The sequence below is a fragment of the Sus scrofa genome, chromosome 3 (genome assembly GCF_000003025.6).
Source record: "Sus scrofa isolate TJ Tabasco breed Duroc chromosome 3, Sscrofa11.1, whole genome shotgun sequence".
Taxonomy (NCBI): Eukaryota; Metazoa; Chordata; class Mammalia; order Artiodactyla; family Suidae; genus Sus; species Sus scrofa.
In genome coordinates this window covers 107,577,098-107,600,268 of record NC_010445.4, presented here as the reverse complement: position 1 = coordinate 107,600,268, position 23,171 = coordinate 107,577,098, and the positions used below count along the sequence as shown (strand labels likewise).

General features: G+C 39.3%; 1 protein-coding gene across 4 annotated transcripts in view; it reads right to left on the bottom strand.

Annotated features, from left to right (window-relative positions):
• MEMO1 (mediator of cell motility 1) overlaps positions 1-23,171 on the bottom strand; it is a 115,151-nt gene that overhangs the window by 56,927 nt on the left and 35,053 nt on the right. For 3 of the 4 annotated variants that reach the window (XM_005655247.3, XM_005655246.3, NM_001244877.1), the window contains 2 exon segments: positions 13,125-13,206; positions 112-180 (listed from right to left, as the gene is read on the bottom strand). In XM_005655247.3, coding sequence (XP_005655304.1) covers positions 112-180; positions 13,125-13,206 — 151 coding nt within the window. 4 annotated transcript variants of the gene reach the window in all.

Sequence of the window (23,171 nt, the reverse complement as noted above, 5' to 3'; positions counted from 1 at the left end):
ATTCTCAATGAAATCAAGTATATAACAAATTATTTCAGTGACAAAGCAATTATGACACAATTCCCAACTATCCCCCATCTAATCAAAACGATATCTAACTATATTACTTACGTAATAGATGGATCCACTTGTTTGTAAGCATGAGCAGCACAAGACCCACAGTACGTATATCCAGCATGGCTACAAAACAAAAAAAAAATATTTAACTTAATCATCAGATTAAGATCAGATTCAAAAGCAAGTTATTCTGGGAAAAAAAAAAAAACCTTTTGAAAGAAATAATAATAATTACAGTAAACATAACAGAATTGTGTGTAGATTAAAAAGTAATGTAGGAGTTCCCATCAGGGCACAGTGGAAACGAATCCGACTAGGAACCATGAGGTTGTGGGTTCGATCCCTGGCCTTGCTCAGTGGGTTAAGGATCCAGAGTTGCCATGAGCTGTGGTGTAGGACACAGACGTGGCTAGGACCTGTCAGTGCTGTGGCTCTGTCATAGGCCAGCAGCATCAGCTCCGATTAGACCCCTAGCCTGGGAACCTCCATATGCTGCAGGTACGGCCCTAAAAAGACAAAAGATCAAAAAAAAAAAAAAAAAAAAAGTAATGTAGCTAATAATGCAACTTCTAGAAAATAACAGGGAACACATTTGTATTATGCTCCAAATTAAATGTTAAAAAGTATTTTGGGAGTTCCCGTCATGGCGCAGTGGTTAACGAATCTGACTAGGAACCATGGGGTTGCGGGTTCGATCCCTGCCCTTGCTCAGTGGGTTAACGATCCGGCGTTGCCGTGAGCTGTGGTGTAGGTCACAGACGCAGCTCGGATCTCGAGTTGCTGTGGCTCTGGCATAGGCTGGCGGCTACAGCTCCGATTCGACCCCTAGCCTGGGAACCTCCATATGCCACGGGAACGGCCCAAGAAATGGCAAAAAAAAAAAAAAAAAAAGTATTTTGTAGGAGCTCCCTGGTGGCCTAGTGGTTAAAGATTCAGCGTTGCCACTCCTGTGGCTAGATATTGATCTGTGGTCCAGGAACTTTCACATTAGCACGAATACAGCCAAAAAAAAAAAAAAAAAAAAAAAAAACAACCAAAAAAACAAAAAACGTATTTTGTAATCTGTTTTGGTCTGAAGGAAAATCACATATGGAGATATTCAAAGTTTACTTGAAGTTACTTATGTAACATTCATATGAGTTTTTTATATTCCTCTTCAATACCATTAACAGACTATTACATACACAAAAATAAGACCAAGAGAAATTCAAATCAAATACCCTTCAAGAAACAACGCACTTCCCTCTGTGTCTTTTGTTTGTTTAGTTGGTTTGGTTTGCTTTGTTTGTTTTTTTGGCCACACCCGCGGCATGCCCAAGTTCCTAGGCCAGGGATAAAACCTGAGCCACGCAGACAGTGTCATATTCTTAACCCGCTGAGCCACCAGGGAATTCTCCATTTGTGTCTTCAGTGGTAAGAAAGCTGACTTGGCCTTCTGTTTATTATGCCTTTCATGTTCTCCATTACTCACCCCATCATTTAAATCCTCTGGTCTCAGCACTACATTGGTTCTCTGACCACCCATACAAAGACCTTCTTTCAGAACCTCATTTTTCTTTTTTTTTTTTTTTTTTTTTTGTCTCTTTGCCATTTCTTGGGCCGCTCCCGAGGCATATGGAGGTTCCCAGGCTAGGGGTCCAATCGGAGCTGTAGCCGCCAGCCTATGCCAGAGCCACAGCAATTCGGGATCCGAGCCGCATCTGTGACCTACACCACAGCTCACAGCAACCGCCGGATCGTTAACCCACTGAGCAAGGGCAGGGACCGAACCTGCAACCTCATGGTTCCTAGTCGGATTCGTTAACCACTGCGCCACGACAGGAACTCCAGAACCTCATTTTTCTTTCTTGACCCAAGTTATGTGAGTCTAGAAACATTTCTCTTAATGTGGCCAGAAAATATTTAACAATGGCTCTGCAGGAAAAAAAATGTACACATATTCTATGTATATGAGCTTATTATAAACTTTACTGAAACAAAAGGTTACTGTATCACACAATTTACAAACAATGAAAAATGTTTAATACTCTTCACTGCAAATTCCACACAGGCAATTGATTGTTCCAGAATGCTTTCACTGATTTAGATGAACTCTTTTACCCATAGCCAAGCAATGTTTATAAATGATAAACTGAAACAATGTAGACATACGCCTGAATTTCACTTATTTCACAATAACTTGAATGACTTCTTTGCTTATTAGACAATTTTCCAAATATTGGAAAGCATATTTCCTTCCTCACTTTTTTGTGCTTTTCACAATGTAAAGGTTACAGATACAACATAATTTTTAGGTTTAATGTGCACTATTAACCTTTCCCAATTACTTTTCTTAAGTATAAATAAACAACAAAAAATATTGATTTGTAGCAGTATGCCTATTAATGTATAGTAAGTCATTCCCATCCATCATGGTCAATTTCAAGATGCACAGTTGGAGTTCCCATAATGGCTCAGCAGTTAATGAACCTAACTAGTATCCACGAGGACAAAGGTTCAATCCCCGGCCTCAATCAGTGAATTAAGGATCAGGCATTGCCATGAGCTGAGATGCAGGCTGCAGACACGGCTTGAATATGGCACTGCTGTGGCTGTGGCAGCTCCAACGCCAATCAACCCCTCGCCTGGGAACTTCCATATGCCACGGATATGGCCCTAAAAATGCCAAAAATAAATAAATTTAAAAAAAAAAAAAAAGATGCATGGGAGTTCCCGTCATGGCTCAGTGGTTAACAAATCCAACTAGGAACCATGAGGTTGTGGGTTCGATCCCTGGCCTTGCTCAGTGGGTTAAGGATCTGGCATTGCCGTGAGCTGTGGTGTAGGTCACAGACACAGCTGGGATCCTGAGTTGCTGTGGCTCTGGTGTAGGCTGGCGGCTACAGCTCTGTTCGACCCCTAGCCTGGGAACCTCCATATGCCTCGGGAGCGGCCCTAGAAATGGCAAAAATTAAATAAAAATAAAAAGATAAAATAAAAAAAGACGCACAGTTAAGGGGAGTTCCCATCATGGAGCAACGGAAACAAATCCAGCTAGGAACCATGAGGTTGCAATTTCGATCCCTGGCCTCGCTCAGTGGGTTAAGGATCTGGATTGCCATGACCTGTGGTGTAGGTCACAGACAGCTCGGATCCCACATTGCTTTGTTTGTGGCGTAGGCTGGCAGTTATATCTCCGATTTGACCCCTAGCCTGGGAATCTCCGTATGCCACCAGTACAGCCCTAAAAAATAAAAAAATTTAAAAAAAAAAAGAATACACTGAAATAGCAAAAAGCACATGCAAGAAGGCTCCACATCAGTTAGTCATTAAGGAGAAGCAAATTAAAACTACAATAAACACCTACTAGAATAAGCTAAAATTAAAATGAGTGACCATACCAAGTGTGGCAAGGACGCAGAAATGAAACTCAATCTGTACTTTTGGAAATGTATAATGGTACAACTACTTTAGAAAACAGTATGGCAATTTCTTTTAAAAAGTTAAACATACTTCTGTCATTTAATTCCTGCCAGCTATGCCATGCTTAAAAAAAAAAATTTAAGCATAATGTGCACATGAAGATTTGTACACAGATACTCATCCAAGTCTTATTTACAACAGCCAAAAAGTGGAAATGGCCAAATGTCCCTGAAAAGGTGAATGAATAAAACAAATTGAAATATATCCATACAATGAAATACTCGTCAGCAATAGAAAGGAATGAACTTCTGACACACTCAAAATAATTATGCTAAAAAAATGAATGGTAAAAACTAAAAAAAAAAAAAAAAAAAAAAAAAAAAAAATGCTGAGTGAGAGAAGCCAGACAAGAAGAGTTCATTCCATTTAAATAACTCTAGAAAACAGGAGCTCTCCTGTGGCACAGTGAGTTAAGGCTCTAGCATTGTCACTGCCATGACACAGGTTCAATCCCTGGTCTGGGAACTTCCAAATATCACAGGCAAAGCCAAAAGAAAAAAAAAAAAAAAAATAGAAAGAAAGAAAGAAAAAACTGTAAGAGTTCTCATTGTGGCTCCATGGGTTAAGGACCCAGTGTTGTCTCTGTGAGAATCCAGGTTGGATCTCTAGCCTCACTCAGTGGGTTAAGAATCCAACATGCTGCAAGCTGCTGTGCAGGTGGCAGATGCAGCTTGGATCCAGTGTTACCATGGCTGTGGTGTAGGCCTTAGCTGCAGCTCTGATTCAATCCCTGCCCAGGGAACTTTTACATGCTGCAGTGCAGCCATAAAAAGAAAAAGGGAAAAAAAAAAAAAAAAAAAACTCTAATATAAAATAAAAACTAATCTATAGTGACAGTAAGTAAATCAGTAAGTGGGTGGGGTGGAGCAGAGAGGTATAGAAGGAAAGAATTACAGAAGGGCACAAGGAAAACTGATGATGATGACAATGAATGTATTGACTATCTTTTTTTCCTTTGCTTTTTTTTAGGGCCACAGCCATGGCATATAGAAGTACCCAGGCAAGGGGTCGAATCAGAGCTGTAGCTGCCGGCCCACGCCACAGCTACAGAACACCAGATCCAGGCTGCACCAGCTCACAGAAATGCCGGATCCTTAATCTGCTGAGTGGAGCCAGTATCGAACCCATGTCCTCATGGATGCTGGTCAGGTTTGTTACCACTGAGCCATAATGGGAACTCCTATTCACTATCTTAATTGTGATAATGATTTCACAGGTATATCTGTATTTCAAACTTATCAAATTGTACACATCATATGCAGCTGAATGTTAACCATATCCCAATAAAGTTCTATTTTTAAAAGGATACTCAACTATCATGCTAAGTGAAGTCAGCCATACAATGAGACACCAACATCAAATGCTTTCTCTGACATGTGGAATCTGAAAAAAGGACTGACGGAACTTCTTTGCAGAGCAGATGCTGACTCACAGACATTGAAAAACTTATGGTCTCCGGAGGAGAGAGTTTTGGGGGTGGGGGATGGAAATCCTGTGAAAGTTTTGGGGGTGGGGGATGGAAATCCTGTGAAATCAGATTGTTATGATCATTATACAACTACAGATGTGATAAATTCATTTGAGTAATAAAAAAAAATCCAAAAAAAATAAATTAAAAAAAAAAATAAAAGGATACTCATCTGAACTAACTTAAGATGTGAATACAGAAAAAGAGATGCACATTAAGTCAATCACAGCCACCATGATAGTAGTGTGCTTAATTAGGAATAAAGTAACATGGCACATAGGCTAAGCACACTGAAATCACTGAGGGCTTTATTGGTCAGATTAATAGTAGTCACTCCATCCTTACACGTCTGGCAAGGGAGCCTATCAAGCTGCTTCAATATAGGAATAGTCTCACAACACAGTTCTAATCTTAGCCAGAAGGTAATATAAGCTGTTCCATGGCTCAGCGAATTCAGTTTTGCTGTTATCCTGTAGTGATCCTGATACTCTGGCATAAAAGCTGAAAGAAGAATATGAGCAAATGTCTAAGTGTGTGATGTCGATGAAAAAATGTGAAGTTGGCCTGAACAAGAAAAGTAATGCTAAGCCAGAGACAGATAGATGAGTTTGGGCTTGATAAAACAAGTTACTGAAAAACTGCTGTATGTTCTTGAGCAGGGGAGTGACGACAATAAGAAACCTGTTATTACATACTGAGAAACAAAGGCACAAAGGACATATTATTAGAGGCAGGAGGTGCCAAGTGAAGCTCTCTTGGAAACTAAGGCATGAGGTAGTAATGTCATGGTCTGGAATGATGTCAGTGCCAGTAGGAAATGAGAAATAAATGCTCTGGAATCTAAAAAGAAAAACTGACATATCTGGGGACCAAGCTGGCGGGGGGGGGGGGGGAGACAGTTATGACAATGGGGATAACTAATATTTTCTAAGTACTTAATGCATGTCAAGCACTATTCTACAAAACTCAAAGCATTACTCATTAATCCCAACAACTCTATGAGATAGGAATTCTTATTTTTCTCATTTTACAGATGAAGAAACTAAAGCAGAAAGGTTAAGAAACTTGCTCAAGGTCATACACATAAGTGGCACACCAGGATTTAAAGCTATGCAGTAGGGCTCTAGAACCTATTCTTAACCATCCTAAGAGACTTTTACATATTTGAAGGAAGAAGGGAAGGAGTCCATGGAGTAAAAAAAGCAACAAGTCTAACAACTGGAACTTTACTAATAGAATCATCTATCCTGTAAGACTACAAAGAAATATGAAAGTTCTGAAAACACAATTACCTGAAGTAAATTTGTTTTATAATAGAACCCAGACTTCATGGTTTCAGTCATTTCCGAAGCTGAAAGCTTAAAAGTCTGCTTGAAGGAAAGACAAAATAGCTGCAAAAAGAGAGGGAGAGCCCTAACTCGAATAGAGAATACATTGCAGTGTATTTTTTTTTTTTAATCATTAGGTATAAAATCCCTCTTAACCTCCATGGTGAGAAACTCTACTTCATCAAAGGACCAAGATCACAGTCAAAAAGAATTTCTAATACTTTCCTTTATCCCTGCCCAGATATATGGTAATGAACAAAGCCATAGTAATTATCATCAAGTCTAACCACTGATACTCTGTTCCTACACTCTTCTCTTATTAGTAGAATCTGTGACTCTACATGCATGTGGAAATATTTCCATTAAGGGATCACTCATAATAAAGGAGGCTTTACTAAGGGAACAACCAAGTTATGTGTGTGTGCAAGAAGGGCAATGAAAATTTGAGATCTGCAGATTTGAATACGCATCATCAAACTGTGTCCAAGTCAGTTGTTTAAAAGTTGTTAAAATCCTTAATGTACAGTCATCCCTGCTAGTTGTTCCAGACTCTAGATCTCCATGTAAAATAGAAACAAATAGAAAATTATACTTTAATATCTATAATTAGTCATTTGGCTAAAACTATGCCTCTAAAAACTGATCTTTCTTTTAACACAGAGTACTTTTGCTTCTCCCTTTACTCCTACACAACAGACCCTTTATATGAGCAAGTCCAGTTCCTAACCTACCAGAATTTCTGTGCCCTTAACAGAGCTGCAAGTAAATGAGGATACAGGGCCACTGTCCACAATCATTCACTGATTAAGTGACAGTTTTCCATACAGCAACTGTGTGGTACGGTATAATTTAAATTCTTACACCAGAAAAATTACTAATCACTATATGACATGGACTCTTCACCTGTTTATTCTGAGACCCTCAAGGTTATATATCAACTATGAATGCCAAGAGTCTACTAAACATACCATGAAAGACTTTTCTTCAAAGAGGTTACAGAGAATAGTAAAAGAACACTTACTTGAATTCAACAAAGTCAGATTCTTACAGAAAAAAAATGCAAAATAACAAGACTGGACTAGAGGAAATAAGAAGACTGGAACAGATGAAATGACATCTCCTCTAGCGACAAATTTATATCCTTAAGTTCGAGTATGATCGACAAAGCTAGAAACTAAATTTAAAAACCTATAAACACATGGGATCAACCTGAATAACAACTAGCTCCAAACATTTTACAGAAGCAGCAATTTCTCTTAATTTTATTTTGCTGCACCCAGCTTTTTATTCTTTCCTTTCACAGGTATTGCTCAAGGCCTTTAAGAATCCTGCTTCATGGAGTTCCCGTCGTGGCGCAGTGGTTAACGAATCCGACTAGGAACCATGAGGTTGCGGGTTCGATACCTAGCCTTGCTCAGTGGGTTAACGATCCAGTGTTGCCGTGAGCTGTGGTGTAGGTTGCAGACGCGGCTCGGATCCCGAGTTGCTGTGGCTCTGGCGTAAGCCGGTGGCTACAGCTCCGATTCAGCCCCTAGCCTGGGAACCTCCATATGCTGCGGGGAGCGGCCCAAGAAATAGCAACAACAACAACAACAATAACAATAACAACAAAAGACAAAAAAAAAAAAAAAAAAAAAAAAGAATCCTGCTTCAATAAAAAACATTAGTAAATGATTATATCTAAAAAATGTCCAAGACAGTCATTATTCAGAATATTTTACTTTTATAAAATGTAATCTCACAAATATTAAGTAAACAATATTATGAACTAAAAAGTCAAATAGCAATAAATAACCACAAAATTGCTACTGAGATTTTTTTTTTACTGCTAGAATAGAATTTGAGATACTGCCATGAATAACCTACAGCTAGATATAAATACTGATGAGAAAAAGACAAGTCCTCAATATCCAGTAACTTACGAAGATTCATTGTCTCATGATATACACTGGTAGAGCTCCACAGGTATGCTTTACCATACACTGGTCCTCTATATAAATGTTTCTTATTTTTTAAACTAGTTTTTATATTAAAAGTAATATATGCACACAGTAAAAAAGTCAATAATAAAAATAGGTACACAGTGAAAAGTGGAAGTATCCTTTATTCCATACTCTTCCTACTAGATTAACCACTAACAATCAAACTCTAAATGTATGGGAAGGGGTTCAAAATTCATAGTTTGTGCTTTACAGTAAGAATTAATTTCATCACGTAAATTAAGCCCCTTCAACACTTATCTGTTTATATTTTTACATTCAATAAAAAGTTTCTTAATTGATGAATACCTGCACAGCTCCATTCTAAGGTTTGCTGAAATATTCCTGCATACTGCAAGATAAACAACAATTCTGGCATCAAGGTATCTGGCAGTCATGGTAGAAAGGCTTTTGGAACTCCTATTTCATGAGATCATTTCAGTATATATCCCAGAGACACATTCTGTCTCCTGTGCCTCAAGATAAGGCAGTTTTAAATTCAACCCACAGATATTTTTAGTCAAATTAAATTCTTTTGAATCCCTCTTTCAAATATGCCTGCCTATATGTCACATAAATTAGACTTCATTAAGATTGATCAACAGTTAGTTTATGGGTCAATATTTATTCTTTAACGACATTCTACTTAATCTACATCAATATAAAAATGAGCAATCTGTTTAAGCATTTTCCAAAGTGTGCTATCTAGGTACTAAGTTCTTTTTTTTTTTTTTTTTTTTCAGTTCCCCTTTTATGATTTATTTCTATGGAAGAAAAAGCCTACGAAAGATAGTCCCAGAGAACTAAAATTTCCAAAATTTAAAGTATGCTTTTGATTGGATATAAAAGTAGAAGTCTTCAAATTTTAAGTTGTCTAATTACCATATAAGCATGGTCTTAAAAAGACGCTTTTGGGAGTTCCCGTTGTGGCGCAGTGGTTAACGAATCTGACTGGGAACCATGAGGTTGCAGGTTCGGTCCCTGCCCTTGCTCAGTGGGTTAATGATCCGGCGTTGCCGTGAGCTGTGGTGTAGGTCACAGACGTGGCTCGGATCCTGCATTGCTGTGGCTCTGGCCTAGGCCGGCAGCTACAGCTCCGATTAGACCTCTAGCCTGGGAACCTCCATATGCCGTGGGAGCAGCCCAAGAAATGGCAAAAAAAAAGACGCTTTTATGCCTATGTAACAACAAAATATTTGTTGCTTTTCTACCTCAAAAAAAAAAAAAAGGTAAACTGCAGAGGAAAATAATTACCTCTGGAAACCGTGTAATAAGATGAACTTGACTATACTTAAACTTTTCATTATTAACAAAATAGAAAGTGCCTATATGTACATATGTACATAAACATAACTACAAAGTCACTATATAGCAGCAGGATGCACACCAAAGCCAAAACTGTTTTCAAATATTCATTTTAAAACCTAAAGTAACATGGAAATCTTTTACAAATCAAAATATTTATAACAGGCTCAAACATTTCATTTCCCAGGCAACTTCCAATGATTTCAATTTAAAACTAACTACAAGAAGTAACAAGTCTAGCTACTTTTTCACAAATAACTAACCTCAATTTCATTCTGTCTCTGCCTCTCCATCTCCACCCCCTCCCAAGCCTGTCTGCACCTGTGCTTTCTCCATACCTATCTTCTCTCTCTTCTCTCTTAATAAACACTTATTTGCCTCACTTAAAAAAAAAAAGTTGATTCAGCTCAACTCCCCCATTTAGAACGAGTTTTAACTAGGAAGGCAGTATACTATGACAGTCAAACACTAACAAAGTAATGGGAATGACAATAGACCATATCTCATGACATACTATAAAGAGATGATTATTAATTATTTCTCACCCAACCAAGGATCTCACTTATACAAACTTTCCATCTTGCATCAATTTTTCTTTCTTTATTGGATCATATCATCAACATGAGAAACACCTTAATATCTCCCACCTTATATAAAAATTATCTGGACACCATATTCCCATTGCCCAACTTCCTTGATTTATAGCAAAATTCCTAAAAACACTATCAATACTCACTATCTTCACTTCCCTCCTTGATTCATTCTCTTTTTTTCCCCAACCCTGCTTAGCTTCCAAGATCGGGTGTGTTCAGAGTGGTATGGCTGTAGACCTTGATTCATTCTTAAACCCACTCCAATTGTGCTTTCATCCCCACCACTCCAGGAAAACTGTTCTTATTGAAATAACCAGAAGGAGTTCCCGTTGGGGCTCAGTGGTTAACGAATCCGACTAGGAACCATGAGGTCACGGGTTCGATCCCTGGCCTTGCTCAGTGGGTTAAGGATGCGGCATTGCCGTGAGCTGTGGTGTAGGTCGCAGATGCGGCTTGGATGCCACGTTGCTGCAGCTCTGGTGTAGGCCGGCGGCTATAGCTCCGATTAGACCCCTAGCCTGGGAACCGCCATGTGCCGCGGGAACAGCCCAAGAAATGGCAAAAAAAGATAAATAAATAAATAAATAAATAAAATAACCAGCAATCGCCACAGTATCTAATTATCAATTATCAGTTCTCATCTTATTTGACTATTGGCAAAATTTGACACAGCTAATCATTTTCTCCTCCCTGACACATTTTTATCTTTTTACCTCACAGGGCCATTGCTCACTCTTGGTTTTCCTCTTTCCTCACCGGTCCTTCTTCAGAATCTTATTTGCAAATAATCATCTTAATCCTCACCTCTAAATAAAGTTGGCCTGCCTAAGGACCTAGTCTTTGACCAGATTCTCTTCTGTATCTTTATTTACCCCCTAGGCAAACATATTCTGATTAGACTTTCAAGTGGAATAAGTTACACACTTAACTGTGTATGTGTGACATGCCAACACAGCCTAGCCTTTCTTCCCTGTACTCCAGACTCATATATCTAGCTGCCCATTTGAAATTCCCACCTGTATAACAAATAGGTATCTCAATATTAAGAGAGGAAAAATAAAATCTACATAAACATCTCAAATTTCACTCTCCATCTCCACCTTTGTTCTTTACTTAATGAGTACAAACAAAATTCCACTCTTCCAGTTTCACAAGCCAAAAGTTCAGAGTTATCCTTGACATTTCTTCTATTTTATTGGTCCTACCTTCAAAATATATCCAGAATATACTGCTTCTCATCACCTCCACCACTAGCTCCCAAAGCCATTATGTCATCTCTTTCCTGTACCACTGGAGTAAGCCTCCTAAACTGGACTATTTCTCCCACAAAACAGAAAGACCATACAGCAGCAAGCACAATCCTTTCCAAACCTAAGTCAGATCATGTTTTTTCTGCTCAAACCTTCTCATTACTTACCCTATCACTTGGAATAAACACCAAAGTTTCTATGACCACCTACAAAGCCTCTCAAGGCTCTATCTCAACCACAATTCTTCCTCACACACAGGCCACTCTAGCTACACTGGTCTCCTTGCTTTCCTCAAACACACCAAGCCTATCCTGCCCTAGAGCTTTTGTCCTTGCTGTGCCTCAAAATAAATCCCCCTTTCCCTAGGTATCTACCTAACTTCTCTCTCACATCATTTAGGATCAAATGTTACCTTATCAGGGAGACCTCTTCTTACTATCCTAAATAAACTAACAACTCCCTGTCCACACCATCACTCTCAATCCTCTTATCTGCTTTATTTTTCTAAGCACCCATCAGCACCTGACACAGAATATAATTACTAGTTTACTGGGGGGTTTTTTGTGTTTTTTGGTTTTTTGTGTTTTTTCGTCTTTTTGCCTTTTCTAGGGCCACTTCCCATGGCATATGGAGGTTCCCAGGCTAGGAGTCAAATCGGAACTGTAGATACCGGCCTACGCCAGAGTCACAGCAACACAGCGTCCGAGCCACGTCTGCAACCTACACCACAGCTCACAGCAATGACGGATCCTTAACACACTGAGCAAGGCCAGGGATCAAACCCTCGACCTCATGGTTCCTAGTTGGATTCGTTAACCACTGCGCCACGATGGGAACTCCAACTAGTTTACTGTTTGTCTTCCCCAAATATTAAAAGGCATGAGAGTAGCGATTTTGATTTATTCAAAGAGCAGCATACTTTGGCACAGCAGAGGAAACCATAAAACAAAAAAACAAAAAGACAACCTATGGAATGAGAGAAAATAGTTTCAAATGATGCAACTGACAAGGGCTTAATCTCCGAAATATACAAACAACTTATACAACTCCGATTCAACCCCTAGCCTGGGAACCTCCATATGCCACAGGAGCAGTCCTAGAAAAGGCAAAAAGACAAAAAAAAAAAAAATAAGAATCCACCATTGCCGCAAGCCACAGATGTGGCTCAGATCCGGTACTGCGGTGGCTGTGGTGAAGGCCTCAGCTGCAGCTCTGATTCAATTTCTGGCCCAGGAACTTCCATATGCCAGTAAAAAGGAAAAAAAAAATTTAATAAAAAAAAAATTACCCCTCCCCCCCAAAATCTGGCTGCTACTCCATATTGCACCATACACAATCTTTTGCATTTCAAAATAGACCTTTTTAATGTTTAAAATAGAACTTAGTCATCTTCCAAAATACTACTGAAATCGCCAACTTCACCTAGTGTAAACCATTCTCTGCTTAAAAATCAGCTTTAGCACCAAAAATAAATTTCAAATTACTGCATCTGAAAAAATAAAGTAGCAAATTCCTTCATCCTTGAGTTACAGTGAAAGCCAAAGGAATCATGAAATTTAGTGAACGTAACTTCTTTAGTTCAACACAGAATTTGATTTTTAATTTTTAGTTCAATATGTAGATACTCATTTTTTATTAATAATTAACATGAAGGATTCTGGGTAAAAACCCTTAAAACTTACGGTGCAATAATGGCTCTAGCAGGTCTTTTTGTAGACTGTACTTGTGAAAGCCAACCTTCTAGCTGTGCGTTCAGCTGCGGTCCTATAAAAGCAAAAAGAAGGAAACAAGTTAGCAAAGCCATGTAGTACACATAACCTTACATGACACAAAGTCCTCACTGAACCTATGTGGGACTAAAATAGCTTAAAAGGCAGTGGATCCTCATTTTGGATGTTATTGTTTGATCCTTAACAACTACAAAGTTTCCAGTAGCAAGCTATAAGTACAAGCACTGATTAAACAAAATTTGCTTTTGTTCATTACTTATTTACAACCACCGTCATTCAAGAATAACTACAACACAATCTACAATTGGAGGCAGGGATCAAACAAAACAAAACAAGAAACAGAAAACTGCTTGTATATGAAAAGAAAATAATGGAACAAGTACTTTTTAGAGCATCAAAACCCGCCTTAATCACTAAAATAACATCCACAGAGTGATCATTCTCACCGATAACCTTTTCTGTCATTCACTCCAGCCCCCTATTCCCATCACCATATCAAAAACTCGTAACTATGCCACCTCAAAAATCTCAATTTTGGAGTTCCCATTGTGGCTCAGAGGTAACAAACTCAACTTTTATCCATGAGGACATGGGTTTGATCCTGGCTTTGCTCTGTGGGTTAAAGATGCAGCACTGCAGTGAGCTGCAGTGTAGGTCGGAGACGCAGCTTGGATCTGGTGGTACTGCTAATGTGGCAGAGGCCGACAGCTGCAGCTCCAATTCAACCCCTACCCTAGGAACTTCCATGTGCCACAGGTGTGGCCCTAAAAAGACAAAAAATAATAATAATCTCAATTCTGGGGAGTTCCTTGGTCGCCTAGTAGTTAAGGACTCTGTCATTGTCACTCCAATGGCTTGGGTTACTGCTGTGACTTGGATTTGACACCTAGTCCCACTTCCGCTTCCATAGGTGTGGCTAAAAAAAAAAAAAAAAGACCTCAATCTCGAGCATCCCACTCTCTTCACTTCCTAACATTTCCGTTCACTTCTAGAAACCTATTGGAAACACAGGCCCTGAATGAAGCATTAAACCAGATGGACTTAATAGATATTTATAGGACATTTCATCCAAAAGCAACAGAATACACATTCTTCTCAAATGCACATGGAACATTCTCTAAGATTGACCATATCTTGGGCTACAAATCCAACCTCAGTAACTTTAAGAAAATTGAAATCATATCAAGCATCTTTTGCGACCACAATGCTATACGACTGGAAATCAACAACAAGAAAAAAACTGCAAAAAACACAAACACGTGGAGACTCAACAACATGCTACTAAACAACCAATGGATCACTGAAGAAATCAAAGAGGAAATTAAAAAATACCTAGAAGCAAATGACAACGAAAATATGACACTCCAAAACCTATGGGATGCAGCAAAAGCCGTTCTAAGAGGAAAGTTTAGAGCAATACAAGCCCACCTCAGGAAACAAGAAAAAGGCCAAATAAACAAGCTAACTTTACATCTAAAGCAGCTTGAGAGAGAAGAACAGACAAGACCTAAAGTTAATAGAAGGAAAGAAATCATATAAAGATCAGAGCAGAAATCAATGAAATAGAAACAAGGAAAACCATAGAAAAGATCAATGAAATGAAAAGCTGGTTCTTTGAATAGAAACCTGTTGGAGTCACTTTTCCAGCTGCCCTTCATCCTCTCTATACCATCTTGAGGTTAGATGATCCATCACTATAATCATTCCCTTGCCTCTGGTCTCCCTCCTTTTTTCCTCTCCTCCTCCACCATAGCCAAATCACAGTTAAAACCAACTTTCCACTCAAACACAGTACCTTCACCTAAACGGGTGAACGAGACTGTAAAGAAATACAACCATGTGAACTTTGAAATTACAAAATTTCAGCAATCTCTTTGCAAACAAAACACAGAAATCACACCACAGGAATTCCTGTTGTGGCTGAGCAGGTTAAGAAACCAACATAGTGTCCGTGAGGATGCAGGTTCCATCCCTAGCCTTACTCAGTGGGTTAAGGATCCAGCATTGCTGCAAGCTGCAGCAGAGGGCACAGATGCAGCTTGAATCTGGTGTGCGGTGGCTGTGCTGGAGGCCTGAGTGGTCGCTCCAATTCAACCCTGAACGCAGAAACTTCCATATGCCACAGGTGCAGCCAAAAAAAGAATAAGAAAAATCATACTACAACAACCTAGTGAATTTGCTCCCCCATCTTTAAGATAGAGAATTACTTTGTACAGCTTCTCCTTTTACCTTAGACTATCATCCCCTTCCCATTCCCAGCAGATGATCACGATTATCACTTGGTCAAGGAAAAACGCCCAAAAGCAGAATAGTCGAACACCCTGGTTTGCTCAGGACTTTCACAGTTTTAGCATGAAAAGTCCTGCATCCTGGGAAATCTCTCAGTTCCAGGCAAACCCAAATGTCAGTCACCCTAACTTCAAAAGTTTCCTTTCCTCTTCCCACCATTTCTTCTGCTTTCCCTCCTGTTTGAACAAACTGTCCTTACTCCTATCAAAAGCCAAGCAAATTACTTCTGCACTGGATTCCACTTTATTTTTCTCATTCACAGACTCTTCTTACAACTGTCCCAGTCTCCTGCACTAACTTGTTCCTTTTGATCAGATCATTATCATCAGCATGCAAATATGCATGCACGACTAGCGAACTGACTTCCCCCCAACTACCACCCCATTTCTCTGGCTCCCTTTTCTCTGGCTCTCTCTTTTTAAACTTTTAATCAGGAAATATTTAAACATACAAAACAACCTAGATAATAACATAACAAACACCCATGGATGCCCAGATAAGTTAGATCTTAACATTCTCTCTTACTTCAGATCTTCTTTTATTAAGATATAAAATATCAGGAGTTCCCGTCATGGCTTAGTGGTTAACAAACCCAACTAGCATCCATAAGGACACGGGTGACCTCGCTCAGTGGTGTTAACCTCACTCAGCGGGATTAAGGATCTGGCATTGCTGTGAGCTGTGGTGTATGTCACAGACAAGGCTTGGATACCATGTTGCTATGACTGTGGTGTAGACCAGCAACTACAGCTCTGATTAGACCCCTGGCCTGGGAACCTCCATATGTTGTGGGTATGGGCCTAAAAAAGAAAAAAAGAAATAAAATATCAAAGATATAGTTGAATTCCTTGTTGATCCCATCACACATCTCCCTCCTAAAGTAACCAAAAGTAGCCACTTTCTGATTCTGGTGTTTAGTACTGCATTACTTATTTACTGATATATGTATCCATAAACAGTATGCATTATTTTGTCCTACATGGTTTTTTTAATTTATTTATTTATTTATTTTTATTTTTTTGTCTTTTTGCCTTTTCTAGGGCCACTTTCCGGCATATAGAGAATCCCAGGCTAGGGGTCGAATCGGAGCTGTAGCCACCAGCCTACGCCAGAGCCACAGCAACGCGGGATCCGAGCCGTGTCTGCAACCTACACCACAGCTCACAGCAATGCCGGATCCTTAACCCACTGAGCAAAGGCCAGGGATCGAATCCGCGACCTCATGGTTCCTAGTCGGATTCGTTAACCACTGTGCCACGACGGGAACTCCAACATGTTTTTAAATGTTAATAAATATACTGTAATGTTCTTCTAAGCTTGTTTTAGTCAATTATTTTTAAGAAATTAATCACATTGATATTTGCAGCTTTAATTTATTCATTTTCAGTGCTATATAGTATTGTATGTATATACCAAAATTTATTTATTCATTCTCCTGTTCACAGACATTTTGGTTGTTTCCATCTGTCAATACACAATGCTACAAGTCTCTCGTGTACTGTGTTAAGAGTTTCTCTGGAGCTTACCTAAAAGTAAAAGTAGGAGATCAGAGCGTATGAACATCTTCAACCTTACCAGAACTTTGCTAAGTTGCCTGCTAAGGCAGGCAGCTCAATTTACTCGCCAGTGTAAGGGCAAATAAAAAGGAGAGAGAGAGAGATTTAATTCTTCCTGTTAAAAATAGAAGAGACACCCCACATTTTTTTTTAACTTGTAACTGTAAATTCTTTCTCTTCCAAATGTATATAAACTTTTAAAAAGCTAAATAAGCATCTAGCCAGGAACCCAGGACCATCTTTCTTAAGGACCCAGTAGCCACCTCTTTGAAATGTGATCATCAAGGGAGATAGCCCCTTTCTGTCAGTTTCTGTGAGAGGATAGGAGGCTAACTTGAGAGGGTCATCTAGCCATGCAAGCTATAAAATTACCCCGTCATAAAAACATGTAAGTTTGTTTTTCTATTGGATAAAGCAATTAGCTAAAATATATGGTCACCCCAATTACCAAATGAATTTAGGATAAACTGTGTGTGACAAATGTTACCAAGTTCTCTTACTTGAACACTACTTATAATTTATCTTGAGAAAATCTTGAGAAGATGCATGTAATGGCCTGTATTTGCTCAGCTATATAAAAGGATGAGCTATCTTCAAGTCTTTTCAATCTCTTAGCAGACAGCCGGTGATATGAATCATATTCTAGCTAAATGTTTATTTAAAAATAAAATTGTTTTCTTTCTCTTCTACCTCTGAAGAGAGCTTTTCTGAGATGGCAGAAGGTTTGGGTTTAAATTATATTTCTCCAGCATCAGCAGTGATTCAAAATTCCAATTTCCCTGCATCCTCAACAATATTTGATACTGTCAGAATTTTTAATTTTTGCCAATTTGATGGGTAAAAAATGATATCCCTGCTTCTTTCTTTTTTTTTTTTTTTTGTCTTTTCTAAGGCCACACTCGCTGCATATGGAGATTCCCAGGCTAGGGGTCTAATCGGAGCTGTAGCCCCTGGCCTGTGTCAGAGCCACAGCAACGCAGGAGCCGAGCCATGTCTACAACCTATACCACAGCTCACGGCAACGCCGGATCCTTAACCCACTGAGTGAGGCCAGGGATCAAACCCACAACCTCATGGTTCCTAGCCAGATTCGTTAACCACTAAGCCACAATGGGAACTCCCTATTTTTTTTACTTTTTTTATTTTTTTGTCTTTTGTCTTTTTAGGGCCGAACCCCGTGTATATGGAGGTTCCCAGGCTAGGGGTCTAATCCGAGCTGTTGCTGCCAGCCTATGACAGAGCCACAGCAATGCAGAAGCTGAGCTGTGTCTGCAACATACACCACAGCTCATGGCAACGCTGGATCCTTAACCCACTGAGTAGGGCCAGGGATCGAACCCACAACCTCATGGTTCCTAGTCAGATTCACTTCCGCTGCGCCATGACAGGAACTCCCCTCTGTTTCTTTGCCAAATATTCACTGAGATGAAGATTTTACTGATTTGGAAGTCCTTCTGTTGAGGACTATATACCTAAACAAATCAAGTAATGGACAGCCCATCTGTAAGTTGCCAAAGTACAAAAAAAGGTCAACAATCAAAGGATACATTATTTTTAAAACTTAAGAACAATTACCAAAAATTTAAATAATCTCATTATCAATTCAAGGAAAATAGTTCCTAATTGCAAAGTAAACTAAATTTTTAGTTCCCTAATGAACTCCCTATAACCTTAAAATAAGTACTTCTCTATTACAGGATGTTTACAAAACAGAAATTTAAACATAGATTAAAAACAAAATAATACCTCCCAGTTTAGCCACCCTACTGCCATTAACTTCGCTGGTTTTAAGCCCTAAACCAAGCTTTCTTATCAGTCTTTAGGGCCCAAAGATAATCCGAAGGATCCTAAGATAAAAGTCAAACTCTAAGTTCCTTAATTTTTTTTTCTTTTCACAGCTGCACCTGTGGCATACGGAAGTTCCCAGGCCAAGGGGTGAATCTGAGCTGAGGCTGTGGCCTATGCCACAGCCACAGCAACACCAGCTCCAAGCCACATCTGTTACCTACACCGCAGCTCACCACAACACAGGATCATCACCCCAGTGAGCAAGGCCAGGGATCAAACCTGCATCCTCATGGATAGTGTTCAGGTTCTTAACTCATTAAGCCACGACAGGAACTCCCTCAAATTCTTTTAAATCTTCTGTTCTAGGCCAAAAATTCATGTGAATGTAATAAACTAAATGACAATACAATATCCATAGGAATTCCAAAACTACCATGCCCCACTCCTATTTGCGATTTAAATGGAGATGAAGTAGTATACCACATTTATCCTCTAACAAAGGGTCAAGTACTCTAGTGAGGAAATAGGAACCTGGACCATAGAAAGCAACAACCTACAGTGGTACAAATGCTTAAAGTTGGGTCCACAATACTTCTTTAATGCATATCTAACTGGGAATCATTATCTTCTTCCAATTGCAGCTAACTTTTTTTTTTTTAATGTTTCTTTGGGTTACAACCAGCAAGTTGATACTAGTGAATCCAGATAAAAGTGAGAAAAGAAGAAAATTAAGTACCATAAAGACAATTTAATTACTCTTAAGAAACTACACTTTTTTTTTTTTTTTTTGGTCTTTTGTCTTTTTTGTCTTTTGTTGTTGTTGTTGTTGCTATTTCTTGGGCCGCTCCCGCGGCATATGGAGGTTCCCAGGCTAGGGGCTGAATCGGAGCTGTAGCCACCGGCTTACGCCAGAGCCACAGCAACGCGGGATCCGAGCCGCGTCTGCCATCTACACCACAGCTCACGGCAACGCCGGATCGTTAACCCACTGAGCAAGGGCAGGGACCGAACCCGCAACCTCATGGTTCCTAGTCGGATTCGTTAACCACTGCGCCACGACGGGAACTCCAAGAAACTACACTTTTGATGATAAAAATACTGAAGCAAAGCCTTTTAAAGTAAAGCTTTGAAAAATAAGAATCTCAATGTATTTTTACCATTAAAAGAATCGTCAAAGGGCTTTTCTTCTTGGCAAGGATTTTTTTTAATTAAATTTTATTGGAGTTCAGTTGATTTACAATGTTGTGTTAGTTTCAGGTGTACAGCAAACTGAATCAGTTAAAGATATATATATCTCCATCCCTTTTCAGATTCTTTTCCCATATAGGTTATTATACAGTATTGAGTAGATTTCTGTGCCATATGGTAGATCCTTGTTGATTACCTGTTTCATATATGGTAGTGTAGTGTATGTTAATTCCAAACTCCTAAGTTATCCCTCCCTCAAGTTTCCCCTTTGGTAACCATATATTTGGTTTCTAAATCTGTGAGTTTTTGTTTTGTGAAAAAGTTCTTTTCTATCATATTTATTATATTCCACATATTAGTGATCTTATATGATATTTATCTTTCTCTGACTTACTTCACCTAATATCATAATTTCTAAGTCCATCCATGTTGCTACAAATGGCATTTCGTTCTTTTTTATGGCTGAGTAATATTCCATTGTATATACATACCACATCTTCTTTATACATTCTTCTGTTGGTAGACATTTAGGTTGCTACCATGTCTTGGCTATTGCAAACAGTGCCACAATGAACACTTAGGTGCATGTATCTTTTTGAATTACATTTTCTCCAGATATATATTCCCAGGAGTGGGATTGCTAAATCATAAGTTATATATTTAGGTTTTTTAAGGAATCTCCATTTATTAGTTGCCAACATTATTTATAAGATTTTACTCTTTTGACTTTGTTTAGGAGAATAAAGATTAGGGCTCCTTGAAAAACTGGTAGATTCCACACCTGAGACAGGAAATGTAAAATTAAGACTGTAATATACCAAATGCAATGGTTAATTTAGTAATATCATCTTGATTGAATCATGTGGTGCCAGACATTTGGTCAAATGCTATTCTGGATGCATCTGCGAGAGTGTTTCTAGGTGAGATTAACATTTGAATATGTAGACTGAGTAAAGCAGATTGCACTCCAGAATATGGGTGAGCCCCCATTCAATAAATTGAAGGCTTGAATGGAACAAACGGCTGATGCTCCTACATGTAAGAGGGAATTCTGCATAACAGCTTTCAAGCTGGACAATGATTTTCCTCCTCCCTTTGTACTCTAACTAAAACAATGGCTCTTCCTTGGTCTCGAGCTTACTGGACTCTCAACTGGAACTACACCATCAGCCTTCCTAAGCCTACAGTTTGCCAACTATAGATCTTGGGAATTGTCAGCCTCTAAAACTGTATGAACAAATTCATTGTAACAAATCTCTTTCTATATGTACATATCCTATTGGCTGTAATACAGACTAACACACCAGAAAGCAAGAAATCCATCAAATACTATTTGGGCCATGTCAAAAAGACACATGAGCCAGCTTAATGAGGCTTCCACTGGTTAAAGATGAGAAATCTGAGTATCTTTTAAATCTATGAGTTCACAATGACACTTGGAGAAAGAAATCTACTTGCTACCTTTGGATACTTCTAGGGAACTAACTCATTATTTTGATAACTGGAAAATAAAGGAAAATAATCAAGCATTACTTATCCTACTTTTTCTATATGAACTGTTCTTTCAGGTAACCAAAAAAATGCGGACAGAAGGTATCCCTTTTAAAAATTACTAGAGGATGGAGTTCCCATCGTGGCGCAGTGGTTAACAAATCCAACTAGGAACCATGAGGTTGCGGGTTCGGTACCTGCCCTTGCTCAGTGAGTTAAGGATCAGGTGTTGCCGTGAACTGTGGTGTAGGTTGCAGACGCGGCTCGGATCCCGTGTTGCTGTGGCTCTGGCGTAGACCAGTGGCTACAGCTCCGATTGGACCCCTAGCCTGGGAACCTCCATATGCCGCGGGAGCGGCCCAAAGAAATAGCAAAAAGACAAAAAAATTAAAAATAAATAAAAATCACTAGAGGAAGTTCCCTTCATGGCTCAGCAGTTAACAACCCAACTAGGATCCATGAGAATGCGGGTTTGATCCCTGGACTCACTCAGTGGGTTAAGATCTGACATTGCCATGAGCTCTGGTGTAGGTCACAGACGCAGCTTGAATCTGGCATTGCTGTGGCTGTGGCATAGGCGGGCAGCTATAGCTCCAATTAGACCCCTAGCCTGGGAACTTCCATATACCACAGGTGCGGTCCTAAAAAACAAACACACAAATAAACAAAGTGTTAGAGGAGCTCCCACTGTGGCACAAAGGGTTTGTCGTCTTGGAAGCACTGGGACGCAGGTTCAATTCCCAGCCCCACACAGTGGATTGAAGATCCGCATTGCCACAGCAGCAGCTTAATTCATGGCTGAGGCTAGAATCTGATCCCTGGCCAGGAGCTCCATATGCCACAGGGCAGCCAAAAACATTAATTAAATAAAAATAAAAATAAATTTAAAAATATTAGGAGTTCCCGTCGTGGCGCAGTGGTTAACGAACCCGACTAGGAACCATGAGGTTGCGGGTTCGGTCCCTGCCCTTGCTCAGTGGGTTAACGATCCGGCGTTGCCGTGGGCTGTGGTGTAGGTTGCAGACGCGGCTCGGATCCTGCGTTGCTGTGGCTCTGGCGTAGGCCGGTGGCTACAGCTCCGATTGGACCCCTAGCCTGGGAACCTCCATATGCCGCGGGAGCGGCCCAAGAAATAGCAAAAAGACAAAAAAAAAAAAAAAAAAAAAAAAAATTAGAGGTAGGCAATAAATGAAGATAAATGATAAAAAGTATCACCACTTTACAAGGTCTAAGGAATTATTAGATCTAAACAGTGATCATTAAACCAACATCACCAAAAAGAGGCAACCAAACATTCCCTAATTCCTCAGAAAAAAGCAAAGAAACAAAACCCAAAACAAAAAACCAAAACTGATCAAGTCTCTAAACCTGTGCTAATCAATACAGGAGTCAGTAGGCACATGTGGCTATCAGGCACTTATAATACGGCTAATTTAATTGAGATGTTATATAATTGTAAACTATACACTAGATTTTGAGATATAATAGCAAAGCAATGTGAAATATCTCAATAATTATATTGGTTACAATTACAATTGTTATAATGACAACATTTTAGATATAATGGATTAAATGAGATATGTTAAAATCAATTTCACTGGTTTCTACTTTTTTTTTTGGTCTATTTGTCCTTTTAGGGCTGCACCCACAGCATATGGAGGTTTCCAGGCTAGGGGTCTAATCAGAC